This window comes from Danio aesculapii, unplaced genomic scaffold, assembly GCF_903798145.1.
Source record: "Danio aesculapii unplaced genomic scaffold, fDanAes4.1, whole genome shotgun sequence".
Lineage (NCBI taxonomy): Eukaryota > Metazoa > Chordata > Actinopteri > Cypriniformes > Danionidae > Danio > Danio aesculapii.
The window spans coordinates 2,315-28,556 of NW_026613844.1; the positions used below are offsets into that span (position 1 = coordinate 2,315).

The window sequence follows — 26,242 nt, forward strand, 5'->3', positions numbered from 1 at the left end:
TTAAATTCGATGTTTTCTATATGTAAGATAAAATAATTTCTGTCAACTAAATTGGATGCATCTATTTATTTACAGCATATAATATCAATATATTTAGATTCTGATGTTAAATGTCAGATTCGTCCTGTTGTTCTTATATGAGGATCAGACTTAAATGCTTTCTATTTTTAAACACACAGTCCCATTCGGTTGACAGAAGACCCTACAGTATGTGTGCTATAATGTGCGAGTCTCTATTGACATGCAGATCACAGCTGATCTGCAACATTCATGAGACAATCCCAAGATATTACAATTAACACTGCAGCCGCAGATTACATTCAACCCGTTAAAGAAGAAGAAGAAGAAGAAACATTTCTTCTGTTTTCCAGGTGAAATCTGAAAGATTCAATTTCCAGCAGGTAATGGGATTTATTATCATTTTAATAACTCTTGGCCGTGGGCTCGACAGGAGAGTCGCTCTGGCTCAATTGATGTCATGGATGCCAGAATAATTGCATTGTGAAACTCAAAGAGGGAGCCCGAGAGAGACGCTCTCATGACCCAGCAGAAAAGAAGCTAAATAGTAACACTAATAAATGCACAAACACCAGCAGGAAAGTCTACACTGAATTTAAAGGAGAGCTATTACACACAAATCATTTTAAGGGTTTTAAACCATAGACTGTAAAATATATGGACGTAGTATCCGTGACGTCACCCATAGGTTTCTGAACACAGCAAAAGAAGCTACAAGTAGGCGCTGCCAACCGTCGCCATTTTGTTCGCGCGTCATCGCACCCACGGCGGGATACCAAACAAGGGCAAAGAGGCGGAGAGTGAGCGGAGCTACAGACACCTGCTGGCACTTTGCTTAGACCTGGCAGACAGACTTTACTTTGGGAGAAACGCTTGATACTTTATTACCTACGACCACATGTGCTTGGTTGTACACTATATCAATAAAGTGTTAAGACTTTTAAAAACACTGCTGTAACACATTGAGCCACTAAACATTGCTCTTATGATGTTTTTCTACAGGAGGAAAACCATAGACTGTAAAATATATGGACGTAGCATCCGTGACGTCACCCATAGGTTTCCGAAGAGTGCAAAAGAAGCCCCTAGTAGGCGCGGCCAACCGTCGCCATTTTGTTCGCGCGTCATCGCACCCACGGCGGGATACCAAAAAAGGGCAAAGAGGCGGAGAGTGGGCGGAGCTACAGACACCTGCTGGCACTTTGCTAAGACCTGGCAGACAGACTTTACTTTGGGAGAAACGCTTGATACTTCATTACCTGCGACTCGTTTGTGTTCTGACCACATGTGCTTGGCTGTACACTATATCAATAAAGTGATTAGACTTTCAAAAACACTGTAGTAATACACTGAGCCACTAAACATTGCTCTTATGACGTTTTTCTACAGGAGGTAAACGCAAATTACTTCCAAACACTTCAGATATAGTGTGTGTTAGTAAATGCAAGACTATTGATAAAATCCAGCACAACACTGTATGACAACGCTTCAGATGACTGTTCTAGAGCCTACAGCTAATCAATCTGTCACATTCTGGAGTGCTTTACGGGTCTAAAGAAAAATATTGAAAATGATAAATGATCTTAAATAAAACACATACATTTATAGAGATGGTGTATAAGTATATAACTTTACTCACATGGGAATCGGAGGCCACGTGAATGGTTTGTGAGCACAATTAAATGCACACAGCATCCCATATCATCTGATAATTGTAAGAAATAAGTCCAAAAGGCAGCTGACTGTGTAAAGCCACATAAAACAACACAAAAATACGATGAATATGCAGAGATCAGTGGCTAATCTGCCGGATTCAGCTGAGGTGAAGTGACGGCGACCAGCGAGACCTAGCTGTCACTCAAGTGGCCACGCCCTTAATTATGCAAACTTATTATAACCTAATATAAAGGAAATGGACGAGTTATAAAAAAATTCACCCCCCTCACAGTTGTCATGGAGGTTAATAATAGCTATATGAACCAACATCGTTCTTTGTACCAGGCTGTAAACACCTTTTTTTCTGTTGTAAAGTTGGCCATTCTAACAGTGGGCTCAATTGCAATTTGCTGTATTATGGAGCCAGGACTAGCGGAATTTTGATGAATTGCAGTTTCAGTTACTTCCGTATTGGCTTCCCGAGGGAGAGCGGGAGGTTGCCGCTTGTTTTAAACACAACAATGTGTGAATATAAGCATCTTTTTAATGGTAGAAATTAATTAATTTTATTTTTTTTAATTAGACGTGACAAAAACGTCTAATTTGTGCGTGTCATCAGAGGGGGAAAGCCCCACCCACTAGTGACCATCTCTACCTCATTAGCATAGGATGTTAGTCTTGCTGTTGAATCTGCCATTATGCTGACACATAGGCATTTGTAGCTCCGCCCACTTTTGAAAAGAACACAATCTCATTTGAATTGAAAGGGCAATTGAATTTGACCCCTTTTTCAAGATTTAAGATGAACTCTATTGTGTCTCCAGAGTGTGTCTGTAAAGTTTCAGCTCAAAACACCCATCAGATTATTGATTATAGCTTTTTAGAATATTGGGATTTTCTGAACACATTGTAGCTGTTTTTGTGCCTGTGCCTTTAATGCTGGTTCTTCCCACTCATCTCCGCCTCGGATGTGTCAGATAAACAGCACAGTGACAGACATGAAGGCTGCAGATCTCGTTTGTGAGGAATACTACAATAACTTTCCCAATGATCATTATTTGATGTGGAGTCAAGTCAAGCCTTTCTGTAACGATGAGTGACACGCAACATTGTTACAACGTTCACGCACACAGACACACACACAGTGCGCGCGTTTAACTTTGCACTGTTTTTGCATGGCAAATGTGACACGTTAATATACACTGCTGTATGGGTATCTGTTATGTTAATGTAGTGTTTCCCAACCCTGTTCCTGAAGGCACACCAACAGTACACATTTTCAATGTCTCCCTAATCAAACACACCTGAATCACCTAATTAGAACATAAGAAGAGACTCCAAAACCTGAAATTAATTAGTCAAGGTAAGGGAGACATCCAAAATATGTACTGTTGGTGTGCCTCCAGGAACAGGTTTGGGAAACACTGTGTTAATGTACAAAATAAACCTGATTTAACGTCCACAATCAAGATTCAAGCATGCTTTATAATTGTACTGACACATGGCTGTAGTGATAAAGATGGTAAAATCATTGGGATTACAAACATGCACTGTTTTAAAAACTCGCTCTTGATCACATTTGATGATCACAGAGAGCTGAACAGATCTTTTAATCCCGGTTGCTTTGCGCACGTCCTGTCTTGTTGACATGATTATACGTGTTACTACAGAGACGTGTAATACACGGCTGTCAATCAATTCAGTGGGAGGGGGGTCAATTCACACTCCTACGTCACGTTGCGGTCGGCCTCAAAATGGAAGGGATTTGGATCCTATTTTAACATCAGTAAATTTTAAAAAAGAGGCTTATTGTGTTTATATCACCCCATTATTACTGTAGGCACACTATTCTTACACACAGTTCTGTCCTATAAGCTTACAAAAGATGATTTTCATCCAAGGTGCACTTTAAAGCGGCAGTCACCGAAATGCCACAATCAGGATCAAAGCCTAAACTGGTCAGTTTCAGAGAGTTATAAAACATTATTCGTGTATTATTTTGAGCTGAAATTTCACATAAACACTATAGAGACATCAGAGACTTATTTTACATCTTGTACAAACAGGCATAGTAGGTAAAGGCTCTTCAGAATCTGTTTTTTAAATGTGCAGCATTTACAAATTCACAGTAATTAACCATTTTTTTCTGCATTTAACATATTAATTACAGAACTCCGAAACAATGACTTGTAAAATGAAATAAATAAAAATGAAAAAAAAAAAAAAAACTGCTAAGTGAAGTTTCACAAACTAATTTCGAGAGGAGCACATGATATGATTGACTACAGCTGATCCTCATTGCTAATCATTAGCTAGCCTATCAGATCATTCTAAAACTACTATAAATATCCTGCCTAAACTTCATTCCTTATCTTCGTTTTTGGAAACCCCCCCCATCCTTCCCTTCTCCCTCCTCCTCTTTCTTGATCGGGCAACATGGTGTCTCAGTGGTTAGCACTGCTGCCTCGCAGTAAGAAGGCCACAGGTTCAAGTTCTAATTGAGCCAGTCGGCACTCCCTGCATGGAGTTTGCATGTTCTCCCTGTGTTTGCGTGGGTTTTCTCCGGGTCCTCCGGTTTCCTCCCACAGTCTAAAAACATGTACATAAGTGAATCGTAATACAGTCACAAGCACTTAACGCATACATAGCAAAAGGGGGCACTTGAGAAACTGCTGATCTCGTATCCCTCCTAATGCTCATTGACCAGGCGGGAACCTTGGGCTCATCTATCTGCGAGCTCAGGGTTCTCTCCCGGGACAGCATGCCAAACCTGCTATCATAGTCGAGCATTATCTAAGAGTGAACTCTTGAAATACAGTTAAAGTCAGAATTATTAGCCCCCCTTTATTTATTTTATTTTTTTTTTAAATATTTCTCAAATGATGTTTAACAGAGCAAGGAAATTTTCACAGTATGTCTGATAATATTTTTTCTTCTGGAGAACGTCTTATTTGTTTTATTTCAGCTAGAATAAAAGCAGTTTTTAATTTTTTTAACACCATTTTAAGATCAATATTATTAGCCCCTTTAAGTTATATATTTTTCCAATAGTCTACAGAACAAACCATCATTATACAGTAACTTGCCTAATTACCCTAACCTGCCTAGTTAACCTAATTATCCTAGTTAAGCCTTTAATGTCACTTTAGGCTGTATAGAAGTGTCTCGAAAAATATCTAGTCTAATATTATTTACTGTCATCATGGCAAAGATAAAATAAATCAGTTATTAGAAATGAGTTATTAAAACTATTATGATTAGAAAAGTGCTGAAAAATTCTCTCCATTAAAGAGAAATTGGAGAAAAAAATAAACAGGGGGGCTAATAATTTAGTAGGGCTAATAATTCTGATTTCAGCTGTGTATGGTTTAAACATTTACAAGGGTTAAAAAGACTTACGCTGCACCCAGTTTCCACTGACGGGACTCAGGAAGTTTGGATACAGACCGTGAGGCTTCTCGATTTTATCCAGTAGCTTTCGGATGTTCATCACCTGAAACAAAATTGACAGTTTATTCAGCTGTAACAATCAGATGCTCTCTAAACTTATGCACAAAACTGTAATGTCGCATAAAACATTAGCGAATAAAGCAGCGTTTCTAGAGTCAAAGAAAAGAAAATCATCACTTCCTAAAAAACTGGTGGCAAATATCAGACATAAAAATATATAGTTTGATGCATTAGGAGAAGCCACTGTGGTGCTTTTATCCTCTCTAATAAATGAGTTGTGCCTCAGAAGATGAAGACGAACACAATCAACACAATGTGGTGGCTTTCGGAGGCTTGAGACGCTGTTTTTGGGAGCAGAGACAGATGCTCAAGACGGTTCTGGAGCTAATAATATAATAATAATAATAGAACTGAACCACTGTGGAACAAACAGGAAGTGCATTTTCAGATTTCAATTGAAGATTACATGCACAGATGAATTGTTCACCACAAAACTAGCAATGTGAGCTAACAAAATCAATATGGTTAGTTTTGATTTCATGTGTACTTTAAACTGCTAAAATTTTACTGCTAAATATACAGTACACCATAATAAATGCTGTGCATCTTGCTAGAGGTGGCATGGAGCCCCCCCCCCCCCCCCCCCCCCCCAATTACTTTTATCCACAACCTCATCCCCCACAGTGCAGTAAATGACCACATTTAATGCATTTAACAGATACACTATCCAATTCTGAAAAAAATAAATAAAAATTAATAAATAAAAATGTAAAAATCTGTTAAATAAACAGTAGAAACGTAATAAAAATTTACTGTTCAGTAAATTACAATGCTTACTATATTTCACACAAAGACCATATCCCAAAAAGAGAAACCAAAAAATAAAAACAGAATTAATGAAAAGATAAAAGGCAATTAAAAAAAATGTAAATCATTTTGTCTTACGCCAGAAGGGATACAGCTGAGGCCGAAGTTACTGAGAATTATTTATATTATTTAACAAATTCCCCATTCACTGTATTTCATTAACATCTACTGCAACCCCAAGCTTCACAGTAATGTAAAAACAGTCAACCACTGTGAACCACTGTGATGACAGACTTTGGCTGAGGGATTTTAGAATTGAGCAAAACAGCCTCTCAGATGTTTTACAAAATGCTGGAAACGCTGCATCACACACATTTTCATCATCACATGATCTGTTCAAACTAAATCACATCACTTGACTTACAGTATGCACATGCTGGAATTTATGCAGTAGATGTCTTTCCATCTTAGTTTATGCACATGCTTTCTTATCGGATAAACCGTTTCAAAATTTCTGTGATTTTTTTTTTCTTTTTTAAATATTTCCCAAATGATTTTTAACAGATTCAGGAATTTTTCACAGTATTTCCTATAATATTTTTTCTTCTGGAAAAAAGTCTTATTTGTTATATTTCGACTAGAATAAAAGCAGTTTTTAACTATTTTATCGTCAATATTATTAGCCCCCTTAAGCAATGTTTGTTTTGGGTTGCCTACAGAACAAACCACTGTTATACAATGACTTGCATAATTACCCTAACTTTACCCTAATTAACCTAGTTAAGCCTTTAAATGTCACTTTAAGCTGAATACTAGTATCTTGAAAAATATATAGTCAAATATTATGTGCTGTCATCATGTCAAAGAGTAAATAAATCAGTTATTAGAGATGAGTTATTAAACTATTATGATTAGAAATGTGTTGATAAAATCTTGCTGTTATACAGAAATTGCGGGGAAAAATATACAGTAAATTAAATTCTGACTTCAATTGCACGGTAAGCTATTTTTATGCTATATTCTGAAATATGCATGAAAAAATAGGTGAATTTAAACATAGCTAGTGTGATTGAATGGTCAGAGAAATAAATCTTGCCTTCTCGGTGAACACTGGGTTTCCGGAGAGCTCCGACAGGTGAACGAACTCCAGGTGTAAAGTGCCGAACTCCGCCAGGATGCTGCTGCCGGCTGATGCCCAGCCCCAACTCCAGCTGGTGCCACTGCAACAGAGGGCAGAGCAGGCACCGTGAACACCAACACACTCTATTGCACACACCATAATTAAAAAAACAAAAACAAATCTGCAATTTTTTTTCATATTGCAACATATATATGATATTGTCATATTAAATGAGAAAACAGTGGGCGTGGCTTGTTTTTTCTACTGCGAGCTGATTGGATGTAGTAAAGTAGGCGTTTCATTCAGAAAGATGGGGAAAAGAGTTTGGGGAGAGATATTACAACCTAACAGACTCCTCCTCCTCACCATTTCTATTTGTTGTCAAAACTGACAGCTGGAGGGGTGTGGTTAAGTGTGTTAGCCACACCCAATACATCAGACAGATCTAATCTGATAATTTAACTAAAACAAACAGGAAGTGCATTTTCAGATTTCAATTAAAGATTACACGCACAGATGAATTGTTCACCACAAAACTAGCAATGCGAGCTAACAAAATCAATATGGTTTTGATTTCATGTGTACTTTAAACTGAATATTGCAGCGGTGGTTGCTAGAATTTTACCGCTAAATATACGGTACACCATAATAAATGCTGGGCATCTTGCTAGAGGTGGCATGGAAACAACACCCCCTCCCCATTTACTTTCATCCACAACCTCATCCCCCACAATGCAGTAAATGACCACATTTAATGCATTTAACAAATTCACTATCCAATTCAGAAAAAAATAAATAAAAATTAATAAATAAAAATGTAAAAATCTGTTAAATAAACAGTAGAAACGTAATAAAAATTTACTGTTCAGTAAATTACAATGCTTACTATATTTCATAAGATATAAGACCATATCCCAAAAAGAGCAACCAAAAACTAAAAACAGAATTAATGAAAAAATAAAAGGCAATTTAAAAAAATGTAAATCATTTTGTCTTTCGCCAGAGGGGATACAGCTGATGCCGAAGTTACTGAGAGTTATTTATGTTATTTAACAAATTCCCCATTCACTGAATTTTATTAACATCTACCGCAACCCCAAGCTTCACAGTAATGTAAAAACAGTCATTTCAATTATAATTATTAATATTATTTATTAAGTTACCTATTTAATTGGTGGATGGGAACATAGCTATTGTGCTTGGAATATCAAAGAAATAAGTCTTGCCTTCTCGGAGAACACTGGCTTAAATTGTATTTTAAATAGTCTACCCCAGGCCTAAACCCTCAAAGAAATGCAAAAATATTAATTATTGTTGTTATTGACACCAAAGACTTATCTTACATCTTGTAAAAGGGGTAAAATAGGATCCCTGTAATGTGATATTCTAAAATAGGTGGACGGGAACATAGCTATTGTGCTTGGAACATCAAAGAAATAAGTCTTCTCTGTGAACACTGGCTTAAATAGTATTTTAAATAGTTTACCTCAACCCTAAACTCTCAGAGTAATGTAAAAATATTAATTATTGTTGTACAGTGTCACAAAAAGAATGCTATAGTGATGTGAGTATCCACAGCTGTATCCCTTCTAGACATTCCACTCCACACCACAACAATGTTGGTCCATGGCAACAACGCAGTGAAAGTGGATGCCTTTGCTCTCATCCTTCACAGCTGAAAAACGTGATAACTGTTTAACACAGACGTGCTAAAAGCCTTACACACACACAAACACACACAGAGCAAATTCCATAATAAGGCAATTAATGATTCGTTCTGAATAAGAGCGGCGATGGATTTCTTTAGCAGATTCATACTTCTGTATTTCCTTTAAAACCATATTGAACATTTAATTAATCAGTGAATGTAAAGAGAGGTGTTTTTATTGTGAATGCTACAGTGGTTTTACAATGTTATTACTATATTACATTTACATTTAGTCATTTAGCAGACGCTTTTATCCAAAGCGACTTACAAATGAGGACAATTTTATATTTAATGACTTATTTATCATATAACATATTCAATAAAATAATGAATATTCTTATTGCCCAATCAATTAAATTACACTCACCGGCCACTTTATTAGGTACACCTTACTAGTACCGTGTTGGACCCCTTTTAGCCTTCATGGCATAGATTCAACAAGGTACTGGAAAGATTCCTCAGAGATTTTGCTCCATATTGACATGATAGCATCACGCAGTTGCTGCAGATTTGTCGGCTGCACATCCATGATGCCAATCTCCCGTTCCACCACATCACAAAGGTGCTGTATTGGATTGAGAACTTGTGACTGTGGAGGCCATTTGAGTACAGTGAACTCATTGTCATGTTCATAAAACCAGTCTGAGATGTTTCAGGCTTTATGACTTGGTGCGTTATTCTGCTGGAAGTAGCCATCAGAAGATGAGTACACTGTGGTCATAAAGGGATGGACATGGACAGCAACAATACTCAGGTAGGCTGTGGGGTTGACACGATGCTCAATTGGTACTAATGGACCCAAAGTGTGCCAAGAAAATATCCCCCACACCATTACACCACCACCACCAGATTGAAACCTTGATACAAGGCAGGATGGATCCATGCTTTCATGTTGTTGATGCCAAATTCTGACCCGACCATCCGAATGTGGCAGCAGAAATGGAGACTCATCAGACCAGGCAACGTTTCTCCAATCTTCTATTGTCCAGTTTTGGTGAGCCTGTGTGAATTGTAGTCTCAGTTTCCTCTTCTTAGCCCGACAGAAATGGCACCCGGTGTGGTCTTCTGCTGCTGTAGCCCTATCTGCCTCAAGGTTGGATGTGTTGTGTGTTCAGAGATGCTCTCCTGCAGACTTCGGTTGTAATGAGTGCTTATTTAAGTAACTGTTGCCTTTCTATCAGCTGGAACCAGTCTGGCCATTCTCCTCTGACTTCTGGCATCAACAAGGCATTTGTGCCCTACAGAACTGCAGCTCACTGGATATTTTCTCTTGTTTGGACCATTCTCTGTACCCTAGAGATGGTTGTGCGTGAAAATCCCAGTTAGATCAGCAGTTTCTGAAATACTCAGACCAGCCCTGTCTGGCACCAACAACCATGCCACATTCAGAGTCACTTAAATCCCCTTTCTTCCTCATTCTGATGCTCAGTTTGAACTGCAGCAGATCGTCTTGACCATGTCTACATGCCTAAATGCTTTAGTTGCTGTCATGTGATTGAATAGAAATTTGCATTAACGAGCAATCGAACTGGTGTACCTAATAAAGTGGCCAGTGAGTGTATCTATCATTTTTATTCAAAAGCACACCATTAGAAATTGCAATAATATTTCACAATTTTCCTCATCTCCCTGTATTTTTAATCAAACAAACACACTCTTTATGAGCAGAATAATTTCACTGCCCCTATATAAAGTAGTAAATGTCACAATAAGCTTATATTTGCTCTCCTCCACCAGGTCTAATTTGAGCGACACATCGCTCCGCTGTCTCCCAGCCCGTCTGTGGCTCCAGTTCCTCATCAAACTGGAATTAGCCAGAGAATCGGTTAATTAAATTTGCCTGCATCTGTCAGAGGAGCTGCTGGACTAATGGAGGCCAGGTGGGCCGCAGCGGTGCCAGAAAGCACCAGAAAAGGCAGAAAGAAAGGCTGATATCTGAGGCATATGTTTGTGTGAATGGAGGATCTGCGTCTCGGCTCACCTGCCCAGGTTAATGACTCCTCTGGGGATGCCGGTGGGTGTGTTGAAGGCGGGTAACAACTTCTCACCAAGCTCCAGCACCTTCTGCTTAAAGATCTGAAAGACAAAACACAACAGCAGACTGTTAAATACTGTTTTGCAGGATGCACATCTGCGGAAGTGTCACAATCGCATATGCAAACGCTCCCTCAACGCTCATGCAACGTATGGCATGTATTTACCAATGCAATGCTTTTAGAATGTCAGCCGGGTTTTTAGGTGCACAGTATTACTGTTTAATATTACACTGCGAAAACCTTCTGCTTGAAGACCTGAAGGAGAAAACACAACGGCAGACTGTTCAATAGTGTTTTCCAGCCTGCACATCTGTGGAAGTGCCACCATCACAAATGCAAACGCTCCCTCAACGCTCATACAACGTTTGTCACATGCAATGCTTTTAGAATGTCAGCCAGGTTTCTGGTACACAACTTTACTGGTAAATATTACAGTGCAAAAGGGAAAATTGTTTTCTGTAATAAATTAAGTTGGAAAAACTGATTTATTTTAGATCTTGAAGTTATTTTAAGGTAATTTTAAAAGTTTTTTAAGTGGTTAATTTTTTACTGAAAGTTTTAGTGTTTTCAAATCTGTTCTTAAAACATATTTTACGTGATTATTTGTGTTATTTGCATAATTTCATGATTAAACTTATTAATAGTTGACCTTCTGCGTAAAGCACGTGGAGATCTAACTTTAAAGCTGCTGTAGAAAATAAAGTTTATTATTATTATCCATTTCTTTCCTTTGGCTTAGTCCTTTTATTCATCCGGGGTCGCCACAGCGGAATGAACCGCCAGTTTATCCAGCATATGTTTTACGCAGCTTATACCCTCCCAGCTGCAACCCAGTACTGGGAAACACCCATACACAGTCATTCACTATGGCCAATCTAGTTTATTCAATTCCCCTATAGCGCATGTGTTTGGACTGTGGGGGAAACCGGAGCACCCAGAAGAAACCCACGTCAACACAGGGAGAACATACAAACTCCATACAGAAATGCCAACTGACCTAGCCGGGGCTCGAACCAGCGACTTTCTTGCTGTGAGGCGACAGTGCTAACCACTGAGCCACCGTGGCACCTTATTATTATTACAAAAATGATTTATGACAGATCATGTGACACTGAAGAATAGCGTAATAATGCTGGAAATTCAGCATCGGATCACATTTATAAATTGAATGTTTTTATATAACCACATACAAAGCATTTATTACAATTAATAATAATATTGCAACAATTTTCCAGTTTTTCCTGTATTTTTATTTGATCAATGCATTCTTAATAAGCAGAATTATTCCACTGTCCTATACAGTGAATGCCAAGATATGCATGTGACTTGTGGAATAATGCTAAAAACATTTATTTAATTAAATGACTGCTTTTATTCAACAAAGTTGTATAAAACTAAAATGTGACAATTATAATGTTCTAAAATAATTTATTGTAAAAACTATAATCCAGCTCGGAAAAAAAGAATTAAAAAAAAAAATATTTTTAATTTATATTTATATATTATAATTAATTTGATAATTTTTATATAATATTGTATATTTTTATAATATTATAAAATAACAAAAATAATTATATAAATATATTTGTATATATTTATATAATATATTGTAATAAATAAATATAATACATATTTTATATATACAGTTGAAGTCAGAATTATTAGCCCTCTTTGATTTCTTTTTTCTTTTTTAAATATTTCCCAAATGATGTTTAACAGAGCAAGGAAATTTTCACAGTATGTCTGATAATATTTTTTCTTCTGGAGAAAGTCTTATTTTTTTTTTATTTCAGCTAGAATAAAAGCAGTTTTTATTTTTTTATTAACCATTTTAAGGTCAATATTATTAGCCCCTTTAAGCTATATTTTTTTGATAGTCTACAGAACAAACCATCATTATACAATAACTTGCCTAATTACACTAACTTGCCTAGTTAACCTAATTAACCTAGTTAAGCCTTTAAATGTCACTTTAAGCTGTATAGAAGTGTCTTGAAGAATATCTAGTCAAATATTATTTACTGTCATCATGACAAAGAGAAAATAAATCAGTTATTAGAGATGAGTTATTAAAACTATTATGTTTAGAAATGTGCTGAAAAAATCTCTTCGTTAAACAGAAATTGTGGAGGGGGAGGGGATAAACAGGGGGGCTAACAATTCTGACTTCAACTATATATAATTTTTTAAAATTTATTGTTTTACACTTTAATTACACAACATATTATTGAATATGGGATTACTTAATCTTATTACTTACTTGATAAAGGATTACTTTCCTGCACAACCAAAAAAACACAACAACAACAAAAAAACCCCACAAAACAACTGCATTCATTCATTCATTTTATTTTCTGCTTAGTTCCTTTATTAACCAGGAGTCGACACAGCGGAATGAACCACCAACTTATCCAGCATGTGTTTTACGCAGCGGATGCCCTTCCAGCTGCAACCCATCACTGGGAAACACCCACACACTCACATTCACTACAGCCAATTTAGCTATAGCTAAAATTCACATATAGCACATGTGTTCGGACTGTGGGGGAAACCAGAGCACCTGGAGGAAACCCACGCCAACATGGGGAGAACATGCAAACTCCACACAGAAATGCCAACTGACCCAGCCGGGGCTCGAAATTTATTTTAAATAACCAACAAAACAAAACAAAACAAAACAAAACAAAACAAAACAAAACAAAACAAAACAAAACAAAATAAAATAAAATAAAATAAAATAAATAAAATAAAATAAAATAAAATAAAATAAAATAAAATAAAAATAAAATAAAAATAAAATTAAATTAAATTAAATAAAATTAAAATAAAATTAAAATAAAATAAAATAAAATAAAAAAAATTTAAATAAAATAAAATAAAATAAAATAAATAAATAAAATAAAATAAAATAAAATAAAATAAAATAAAATAAAATAAAATAAAAATAAAACGAATTAAATTAAATTAAAATAAAACAAAATTAAAGCCAAAAGACCATAAGTGAGGAAAGTGAAACTAATAAATAAAATAAAATAAAATAAAATAAAATAAAATAAAATAAAATAAAATAAAATAAAATAAAATAAAATAAAATAAAATAAAACGCTCGAACCCAATCGAACCAGCGACCTTCTTGCTGTGAGGCGACAGTGCAACCCACTGCGCCACCGTGACGCCCAGATTTGAATCACATTTATAAACCGCACCTTAATACACATTACAACAGAAAATAGTTATATTAAATAGTAACAATGTTTACAAATTGAAAAGATTGTACTGTATGTTTAATTAAATAACCACAGCTTTAGTGAGCCTTTGTTCAAAAGCAGACTGTAGTGTACACCAGATCCAATTATATACGCAGCATATTTAAATCACCAGAATCAAAACAGCTATTAGCATTTGTTCAAGTTTGTTTATTAAGCAACTGTTGAAAACTCTTCATCAACAGATTTAATGCAATATTTCCGAATGCAATGTTTATGAAATACACCCGGATTGAACTTTCAGTCATCCTTGAACCCATCCAAAGCAGTTCATCATCCATTACTGTAAGCTCACACAGCTTTACTGACAAAACTCATCTTTGAAAGTGAACGAAACTGGAACACTGAGATCTTCAAGATGTGTTTTTAAAGCTCATGTCTGCAGTTTCACATAAAGATGGCTGGAAATATGGTTGGTGACAGAGATATTTCTCTCCGAGCTCTTTTTAGTGGTGCTTGCTAAGGCAGGAATCACAGTTATTGCTACGATTTAGGTTTAGGGATTTGAACAAACCTCTAAGTATCAACTTTCATCTGCTGCTTGGACAATAAAACGTGTGCTAAAAGCCATAGCCTTGCACTGAAGGAGAAACGAGACCTGAATACTGACGCCTGAAGCGCAGGAGTCATTTTCAGACATTAAATGAATCTGAAAACCTTGGAAACTGCATGGAAACAACCTGGCAACCGTAACAAAACTGATCTTCAGTACCAAAATAAACCTTATTTGTGAGCTGATTCAAGATGCAGGATGTTTATCTGTTGCATTACTGTTATATATACAGTACATGTGTGAGATCATGGACGTGAGTGAAAAGTAATTCATGTGTGCACCATAGGCTGCGCTATATTTAGACTAAGTATTTAAACAAAGAGTAAACATGAACAAGAAAATAAACAAATAAAAAAAGTAAAATTAAATTAAAGTAAAAAACAAAAACAAATGAGAAAAGTAAAAATAATAAAATAAAATAAAATAAAATAAAATAAAATAAAATAAAATAAAATAAAATAAAATAAAATAAAATAAAATGAAATAAAATAATAAAGCCGGGCGTCACGGTGTCGTAGTGGGTAGCACAATCGCCTCACAACAAGAAGGTCGCTAGTTCAAGCCTCTGCTGGGTGAGTTGGCATTTCTGTGTGTAGTTTGCATGTTCTCCCCCACAGTCCAAACACATGTGGTATAGAGGAATTGGGTAAGCTAAAATGCTCGAGTATGTGTATGGAAGTTTCCCTAGTGATGGGTTGCAGCTGGAAGGGCACTCGCTGCATAAACTTATGCTGGATAAATTGGCGATTCATTCCACTGTGGTGACTCCAAATTAATAAAGGGACTAAGCCGAAAAGAGAATGAATGAATGAATGAATGAATAATAAAGCCAAAGGAAAAGAAGGGAGGAATGTGAAAAAATAAAATAAAATAAAATTAAGAAAATTTATTTAAATTAAATTAAATTGAAGCCAAAATAACATAAGTGAGGAAGTGAAACTAATAAAATAAAATAAAATAAAATAAAATAAAATAAAATAAAATAAAATAAAATAAAATAAAATAAAATAAAATAAAATAAAATAAAATAAAGCCAAAAGAACATAAGTGAGGTACGTAAAAAAATAAAAATAAAAATAAAATAAAATGTAATAAAATAAATAAAAAAACTAAACAAAATAAAAAAACAAACATAAAATAAAATAAAAAACAAACATAGAATAAAATAAAAAAAATAAATCATATAAAAAACCCAAAAATAATATAAAAAACAAACATAAAAAAGCCAAAAAAATAAATAAATAAAATGAGTGAGGAAAATGAAAATGAAATAAAATCAATTGAAATAAAAAATGTAAATATAATAATGAAATGAAATAATAAAACTATAGGAAAATGAGTAAGGAAAGTAATAAATAAAAAGGAAAAAAAAATAAAAATAAAATAAAATAAAATAAATAAATAAATAAATAAACTAAAATATGAAAGTCATAAGAAAATGAATGAAGAAAGTGACCCCTCCCCCAAATATGAATATAAATAAATAAATAATAAAATAAATGAATAAAAAATACATAAAATAAAATATGAAAGTCATAAGAAAATGAGTGAAGAAAGTGGAAAAAACCCCAAATATAAATAAATAAATAAATAAATAAATAAATAAATAAATAAATAAATAAAAGTATATATATAAAAAAAAGACATAAGAAAATGAGAAGAAACAAACCAAATATAAATAAATAATAAAACAAATTTATAAAAATAATAAAGGAACTAACAAAGTATTAAAGTAAAAAAATATGTGAGGAAAGTAAACAAAAAACAAACAAAAAAACTAATAAAAGTAAAGTAATATAAAATGAAATGCAGAGAAAAGAAAAGAAAAAGAAAGGAGCGTGAGTTTAAAGAACATTACACAATATTCAATAGTTGTATTATTAACTATAAATGACCCTAATCCACACAATAAATAAAATCTCTGAATCACAGCGATACCTTTTTAAAAATATATTCAAATAGAAAAGCTTTTCAAAATTAAACCAACATTTCCCTATTTAATATTTAATATTTGTGGTATTTTTAGTCAAACAAATGCAGCTTACGGTTCTCATACTCATGTGTCCCAACATGTCTTTGACTAGTGCATATTTTACTATTAAATATTTTATACTTAGATAAATAATACACATCCAGATGAGTGTGTAGCTGTGCAATGGGAGGTGTTCAGAATGACCGACACCTGCAGAAGGTCAGACTTCAGGCACTAGACAGTCAAACTGCCTCTGTGCTAAAACTAGGGCAGCTCATCTCCTGCTAATGCATCTGTGCAGGCGCGAAATGAGGCTGAGATGAGAAGGACAGCAGAAGAACAACCTGACTGAACCCTGCACTCATGAATCTGAGAGATCACTAATGACCCACGGCTGGAGACAGCACAGCATCTGCCGGGAGGACACAAATATAACACATCCAGGAGACAACGGAGCACACAAATCAACCTCATGTACTCATTCTGCAATGCTTTCTGCATTACATTTTTACAGGCACATTTTTACATCAAGCAGAAGCTGAGACTGAAGCATAAATATCTGAAGGAAACAAATAAAAGAAATGTGAGCGGGTTTGATTTATTCATAGGAAAATGATTGGATGTTTATAAATGATAAAAAGTGCATAAATATTAGTCATTCCAATAGTAGGGAAAACAGATATAGAAAAATTGTATACTTTTACAAATAGTATCTCCTTCATAAAGACTCACTGGCCACTTTATTAGGTACACCTGTCCAACTGCTCATTAATGCAAAATTTTAATCAGCCAATCACATGGCAACAACTCAATTTAGGCATGTAGACATGGTCAAGACAATCTGCTGCAGTTCAAACTGAGCATCAGAATGAGGAGGAATGGAGATTGAAGTGACTTTGAATGTGGCATGGTTGTTGGTGCCTGACAGGCTGGTCTGAGTATTTCAGAAACTGCTCATCTACTGGGATTTTCACGCACAACCATCTCTAGGGTTTACAGAGAATGGTCTGAAAAAGAGGAAATATCCAGTGAGCGGCAGTTCTGTGGGCGCAAATGCCTTGTTGATGCCAGCGGTCAGAGGAGAATGGCCAGACTGGTTTCAGCTGATAGAAAGGCAACAGTAACTCAATTAAGCACTCGTTACAACCGAGGTCTGCAGAAGAGCATCTCTGAACACACAACACATCTGACCTTCACACAGGCTCACCAAAACTGGACAATAGAAGATTGGAGAAATGTTGCCTGGTCTGATGAGTCTCCATTTCTGCTGCCACATTCGGATGGTCGGGTCAGAATTGGAATCAACAACATGAAAGCATGGATCCATCCTGCCTTGTATCAAGGGTTCAGGCTGGTGGTGGTGGTGTAATGGTGTGGGGGATATTTTCTTGGCACACTTTGGGTCCATTAGTACCAATTGAGCATCATGTCAACGCCACAGCCTACCTGAGTATTGTTGCTGACCATGTCCATCCCTTTATGACCACAGTGTACTCATCTTCTGATGGCTACTTCCAGCAGGATAACGCACCATGTCATAAAGTGTGAATCATCTCAGACTGGTTTCTTGAACATGACAATGAGTTCACTGTACTCAAATGGCCTCCACAGTCCCCAGAGCTCAATCCAGTAGAGCACCTTTGGGATGTGGTGGAACGGGAGATTGGCATCATGAATGTGCCGCCGACAAATCTGCAGCAACAGTGTGATGCTATTATGTCAATATGGAGCAAAATCTCTGAGGAATATTTCCAGTACCTTGTCGAATCTATGCCACAAAGGATTAAGGCAGTTCTGAAGGCAAAAGGGGTCCAGCCCGGTACTAGTAAGGTGTACCTAATAAAGTGGTGAGTGTGTATATATATATATATATATTTTTTTTTTTTCTACCAATGGAATTACAAATATTTACATATATGAACATATTAAAAAAATTATAGTTAATAATTTTGAACATATATGACAACATAGTACTAACTTTGGTGAACTGAACAATTTAAGTATGGTCTACAACAGTGTTTCCCAACCCTGTTCCTGGAGGCACACCAACAGAACATATTTTGGATGTCTCCCTTATCTCACCCATTCACTTCAGGTTTTGGAGTCTCTCCTAATGTTCTGGTGAGTTGATTCAGGTGTGTTTGATTAGGGAGAGGTTGAAAATGTGTACTGTTGGTGTGCCTTCAGGAACAGGGTTGGGAAACACTGGTCTACAAAACCGGCAAGTTAAATACACTTAAATCAATTAATTTAAAATTTTAATCAGTCAACTTATCAGGGTTTTCAGTAAATGTATATGTATATATATATATATATATATATATATATATATATATATATATATATATATATATATATATATATATATATATATATATATATATATATATATATATATATATATAGTAACAGAAAGAAATGTCTGTCACTTGTTATTTTTTGTTATCCATGGAAATAAAAACAAAAATGCTGTTCTAATGGAACTGCAGGGCACTAGAGGGCGCTGGTCAGACACCTGGAATGTGTAATAGGTGAGTGGGTGAATGAAGAAGAGATTCAGTTGTGGTAGAGGGAACGCGTGGTTCCTTGGAGCTACTTCAAACTGTTTGTATTGTGAAGTCCTTGGGAAACCTTGCGTTTTAAGCTGAGCCTAAGGACCTCCTTATTGTCCAGATAACTGAATGTTTGGAAAATGTATTGGTATGCTGTCTGAATAAGATTTGATGTTTTGGATACCGTCATTATGTAGTTTTATTCCTCAATTATCTGCAAGTCGTTAAATCAACACAAAAGTAGATCAACATATTTCAACACACTCAATGTTTTTTTTTTTACTCCTAATCAGTGACCAGTTTTTTTTCTATGCATATATATATATATATATATATATATATATATATATATATATATATATATATATATATATATATATCTTTGATGGAAAATAAAATATGTTGAATTAAAGAATAATGTACCCAAAATAAAGTTAAGAAACCTCCAATATCTTTGAAACTTCTCTCAAAACAAAACAAAACACAAAAAATGCCTTAGAGCTGTTGAATTATAGTCTTTTCCATAAGTTGTTTCCCAAGGACTTCACAATACAAACAGTTTAAAGTAGCTCCAAGGAACCAAGCGTTCCCTCTACCACAACTGAATCTCTTCCTCATTCACCCACTCACCTATTATACATTCCAGGTGTCTGACCAGCGCCCTCTAGTGCCCTGTACACATGCATTTTTATTTCCATTCATTTCCATATATTCCACGCATAACCAAAAACACACACAAAAAAACAAGAAGACATTTCATTCTGTTACTATATATATATATATATATATATATATATATATATATATATATATATATATATATATATATATATATATATATATATATATATATATATATATATGCATATGCATATGCATGTGTGTGCATGCGTGTGTGTAATAATATACTATGAAAAAATCTTTAAATAAATTTTAAACAAAAAATAAGTAGAGATTTATTCACATTATGATGAATAATGATACCTCAAGCCATTTGTTTTCTGCTTTAAAAAAAGAGCTTGCACTTAAAAGGTTGCACATGTTAGACCACATGTACGTTCACATGTTATTTTTTTCAAAGAATTATTTATAATTTTGAGCTCACTACACTTGAAATCTTAAGTTTATGCACTTTCTTGGTACAGAAGTTAAATGAACTCATATTTTTAAGTGAGAGGACCAAAATGCTAAATTTTAAGTTATGTTCAGTCAACTTTACTTAATTGTTTAAGTAAAGTCAACATTAGGGTTTACAGTGTGAAGGAAAATGAACGAATGAATATGAGTTATGAGGATACATTTTAAAAAGGTGTGAATGGATAAAACAACCTAAACAATATTGCTTTGAGGACTTCACAATGATAATTTAGCATCATAACAGTCGATGTAATTGTTTGACGTCTACTACACTACACTGAAATAAAATATGGTGTATGATTTTGAATAACCATATTCTAATTTAAAAATTGCATGTCAAGTTCACTAATAATTCAGATGAAATGGCAAATAATGCATTGAAAAATATGGACCTGAAGTGTTTATGAAGGAAACTGCAAAACTATTATTTCAGATTAAGCCCTCTACAATCGTTTTCACCCTTTTTTATAGCATACATTTCAATCGCTCCTACAATGTCACCATATGAACCTCAGAAGTCTTGAAAAATATTGCATTCATTGTTTGATCTAATTATATGGTGCATTCTGATGTTTTTGTAGCTCGACAGATGTCAAGAACTGTCATTAGAGCTGCATTGAGAGCAAAATAATAATAATAAAAAGACAAAAAGCTCATTTCGGCTGAAAAGCTCCTTCGGCTGCAGTGGAGTTTGATAATAAGATCCTGATTGTCGTGGGAAATTTGCAGTATTGATCCTGCATGACCACAGACGTTTCACATTTAGACTGAAGGAAAACACAATTCTCTCGAGAAAGAGAAACACACACAAAGACACTCCAGCCTGCAGTTAATATTTAATCTTCATCTGAGGAAACAAGCGGCTCTGGAGGAAGACCAGGTCTCAGGTCACACACACGCACACATACTGTACACACACGCACACACCCACACTCAAATAATCTCAGAAATAAATCTCAGAAAATAAACAAAAATATAACAATAACAAGTCCGCCTTTCTCTTTACTGTAGAGTGGAGTGTGCATTATTTTCTAGTAATAATTCCATGGCCGGGGTCAATTATTCCGCTTATACTATGGTTCCCACACTCAAGGTCACTGTTTAGATGTTGCATAACACTAGGTTTTTTTTCCCTCAAACTGCTTGGTAAACATTCAATAGCCCCCCGAACTATACACTCATTCTGGCATAATAATGGAATTCTGGCACATTAAAGGAATTCTGGTGTAATATCGGATTTCCACTGTCATAAAAGAATTCAGGTGTAATAGTGGAATTCCTGCGTAATAATTGAACATCAGATTAGTGATGTAATTCAGGCATTATAATGGAATTTTGGAGTAATAATGGAATTCTGGGATACTAATGGAATTCTGGGACATTAATGGAATTCTGCTGTAATAATTTAATTCTGGCATAATAATGGAATTTTGGAGTAATAATGGAATTCTGGGATACTAATGGAATTCTGCTGTAATAATTTAATTCTGGCATAATAATGGAATTTTGGAGTAATAATGGAATTCTGGGATAATAATGAAATTCTGCTGTAATAATGGAATTCTGGCATAATAATGGAATTTTGGGTGTAATAATGGAATTCTGGGATAATAATGAAATTCTGCTGTAATAATGGAATTCTGGCATAATAATGGAATTTTGGGTGTAATAATGAAATTCTGGCATACTATTGGAATTCCGACATAATGAAATTACGGTGTGATAATGGTATTCTGGTGCAGAATTCTGATGTTATAATGGAATTCTGGCATGATAATGGAATTAAATGAGTAATATTGGAATTCTGGCATAATAATGGAATTTTGGCATAATAATGACATTTCTAGTGCAATAATGGAATTCTGGTGTAAAAATGGAATTCTGGGATAATAATAGAATTCTGGCATAATGGAATTCCATCATAACAATGGAGTTTCGGGTGTACTAATATAATTCTAGGATAATAATGGAATTTTGGGTGTAATTATATAATTCTGGCATAATAATGGAATTATGGGTGTAATAATGGAATTCAGGGATAATTGAACTTCAGATTAATAATGGAATTCAGCCATAATTATGGAATTTTGGAGAAATAATGGAATTCTGGTGTAATAATACAATTCTGACATGAAATTTGGGCATAATAATGGAATTCTGGTGAAATAATGGAATTCTGGCATAACAATTGAATTCTGGAAAATAATGGAATTCTGGAATAATAATAGATTTTCAGGTATAATTTTGGAACTCTGGCATAATAATGGAATTTCAGATGTAAAAATAGAATTTGTGGCATAATAATGGAATTCTGGCATGATAATGAAATTTGGATGTAATAATGGAATTCTGGCATAATAATGGAATTCTGGGATAATAATGAAATTCTAGCTTAATGATGGAATTTCGGGATTAATAATGGAATTCCGGTGTAAAAATGGAATTTTGACATGATAATGGAATTCATGGCATAACAATAGAATTTTGGCATAATGGAATTCTGGGATAATAATGGAATTTCGGATGAAATAATGGAATTCTGGCATAATAATGGAATTCTGGCCCAATAATGGAAAAATGGAATTCCAGTATAATAATGCAATTCTGGGATGATAATGGAATTCTGGTATGATAATGGAATTCCGGCATACCAATGAAATTTCGGGTGTAATAATGAAATTCTGGGATAATAATAGAATTTCGGATGTAATAATTGAATTCATGGCATAATAATGGAATTCTGGCATAATAATAGAATTCTAGCATAATAACTGAATTTCGGATGTAATAATTGAATTCATGGCATAATAATGGAATTCTGGCATAATAATGGAATTCTAGCATAATAACTGAATTTTGGGTGTAATAATGGAATTCTGGGATAATAATGGAATTTCGGATGCAATAATGGAATTCCGGCATACCAATGGAATTTCGGGTGTAATAATGGAATTCTGGGATAATAATGGAATTTCGGATGTAATAATGGAATTCATGGCATAATAATGGAATTCTGGCATAATAATAGAGTTTTGGGTGTAATAATTGAATTCATGGCATAATAATGGAATTCTGGCGTTATAATGGAATTCCGGTGTAATTACAGAATTCTGGTCATTTTTGGTCAATGATCTATGCTAAGCTAAGCTAAAAGTGTTTCTGCCAGACCCGGAAATTGACTGGAAAAAACTGAAAAACTCAATTGTTTCACTGTAGAGAAGCAGTAAAATCAGCCTATTTTCAATAAAAGAGTGTAATGGAGTGTTCCTTTAAGACTAACAATGTGCACTAGCAAAATAAACATTGCATATGTTCATTTGATGCCGACCTTGTAGTCTACTATCTCAGAAAGAACCTCAGCTCAGAAGCAGAAGTGCAGAAAACAAACAGCGCTGGAAGATCAAGCCGTAAATGAGCGAATCCCTTCAGGAACGACAGATGAAATCCACAGATTCATCAGATGAATAGATGCACAGGATTGTGGGACGCTACATATAATGCTGCGGCTAATAAATGTTCGCTCGCTTGAGGAGCATGTTAATGATGTGGATAAAAGAAAATGGAGAAGGCATCAAATAGAGTTGTTTATGGAGCGCTGACTTGGGTAATCAGAAACAGAGATTGCTTTCTGACTTTATCGAGAGTTCATTTAAAAGCAATTCAGGTTGTCTATACAGAGGAGAACTGACAGCGCTCTAATGCTCCTTTAAAAACTTCAGCTTCAGTTTTATTTTAATAGCATCCTGACACAACAGCAGGATTATAGTTGAGATATATTGTCTATGAAACACAACTTTGCCATGAGCTGACAGAATAAGATGAATTAATACAATAATAGAACAGTCTACAGAACAGTCTACTTGCCTAATTACCCTAACTTTACCCTAATTAACCTAGTTAAGCCTTTAAATGTCACTTTAAGCTGAATACTTGTGTCTTGAACAATATCTAGTCAAATATTATGTGCTGTCATTATACCAAAGATAAAAGAAATCAGTTATTAGAAATGAGTTATTAAATTGGTGGTCCACTACAATGTCATATTTTAAACTTTACTTGATATATAATAGCTATGTGAACATAAACAGCATCTTTAAATGTTATACGCTCAAAGTTCAAAGCAAAGGGACGCATTGTCATGATCGGGGTTGGGGAAAAGGAGCGAGGACTCAACTGCAGAAAATTAATGTGTTAATTAATAATAGAAATAAAATAAAATGCAAAACAAACTACCCCGAGGGGGAAAACATTAATAAAATACACAAACAAACTAACAAACTTGACTGCCCTGCTGAAATAACCAGCTTAAACCAGCCTAGACTGGTTAGCTGATTTTAGCTGGTTGACCAGCCTGGTTTTAGAGGGGTTTTGGCCATTTCCAGGCTTGTTTCCAGCTATTTCCAGCCTGGTCTTAGCTGGTCAGGCTGGAAGATGACCAGCTAAAACCAGCTTGACCAGCCTAACCAGGGTGGGAGCCCAGCCAAAACCAGCTATGTCCAGCTTAAACCAGGCTGGTCAAGGTGGTTTTAGCTGGTCATTTTCCAGCCTGACCAGCTAAGACCAGGCTGGAAATAGCTGGAAACAAGCCTGGAAATGGCCAAAACCCCTCTAAAACCAGGCTGGTCAACCAGCTAAAACCAGCTAACCAGTCTAGGCTGGTTTAAGCTGTTTTTTTCAGCAGGGTGGGCAGTCTGGCAGGGATCAGGGCTGGAACACACAACAAGACAAGGCAAGATACGACGACGAACTGGCACTCCGGTGCTTACGGTGACCCGAGATTGATTCCTGCATCGCGGTCCTTTGCCGATCCGTCCCCTCTCTTTGTTCCCCATGCTTTCCTCTCAATACTCTCTACTTTCCTATCCAACAAAAGTAAAAACCCCGAAAAAAAAATTATAAAAAAAAAAAAAAACTGGTACAGGACAGCAGACATGCTGTTGTTTTCCTCCTGTAATTCAATGGTGCACCTAGCCTGTCTTTAGTACTGTTCAATTTAAATAACTTTACCACAAGTTTTGTAATTTAGCATTTTCTCTTGCGTGTTTTTGATATTGTGATAGAGGTCTTAAATTTAATACTTAATGGTCTTAAAAAGGTCTTAAAAAGTCTTAAATTTGACATCATGATATCTGCAGAAACCCTCAATGTAGCCCTGCAGACGTTTCTAGAGACAGCGAATTACTGAGCCAGAGGTACGTATGGCTGCATTTCATTTTTTTTAAAGGAATGCTACGGGGCGGTGTGACGCCGTTCCTTTTTGAGCTTACCAGCTGACCGCTTACCTCTGTATGGACGGCATTTCGGCTACAACTAGTTTGTCCCGTTAGCGCGCCATGTACGTTGATGGACTTGAGACGCAGAGAGCAGTTGACCACGACGATCGGGTTGGAGTCTGGTGAAGAGAGATTTCCGAAAGCAGGTAAGACAAAAACAGAATCCAAAAAATAAAACGAGCAAGTAAATAGCAGGGTGAGAATGTGGTAAAATCGGAAAACGTGGTAAAAAAAAATCAGATGAGGGTTTTTCTTTTTTTGGATTGCTTTTGAAACGTGTTGGTTGGGTTTAGGGAAGTGATTTGTGGGTCATTTAATAGAATTGGTTGTGTTTAGAGAAGGGGGAGGGTGGGTTAGTCGATCGTTTGCTCATTCAGTCAAAAAGTCAGTCGACAGCGGCCTCTAGTGGGTTTACGCGAGAACAGCAGGCGCGAATGGCACTCGCGAGGGAAATTTGAGATCTCAAAAAGCGCACACAGCGGCCTCTCGTGGATTCGTGAAAACAAACCCTGCAGAAAAACGTGCCGCCGGGACGTATTTCACGATTTCCAGAAACGTCTGTAGAGGTTTGTTTTCAGAGTGAGCCTGGGTTGCACAATCTTTAGCATCACTGCAGTGACTCTCTATGCAGACGCTTTCCCTGCGTTCTACACCTCAGAAAACAAACTCGCAAAAGATATGTGAACGTATTGCT

At 35.4% G+C, this 26,242-nt stretch overlaps 1 protein-coding gene across 1 annotated transcript; it reads right to left on the minus strand.

Annotated features, from left to right (window-relative positions):
• Positions 1 to 5,073: 5,073 nt before the first annotated feature.
• On the minus strand, positions 5,074 to 25,107 carry LOC130220460 (mannosyl-oligosaccharide 1,2-alpha-mannosidase IA-like; the record flags this gene model as incomplete). Its single annotated transcript, XM_056452738.1, has 4 exons — positions 25,042 to 25,107; positions 10,741 to 10,835; positions 7,028 to 7,151; positions 5,074 to 5,167 (listed from the first exon to the last, which is right to left on the minus strand). Coding segments are annotated over exons 1-4 (379 nt in total), but the record flags the coding sequence as incomplete, so codon positions are not given.
• Between the last annotated feature and the right edge of the window lie 1,135 nt (positions 25,108 to 26,242).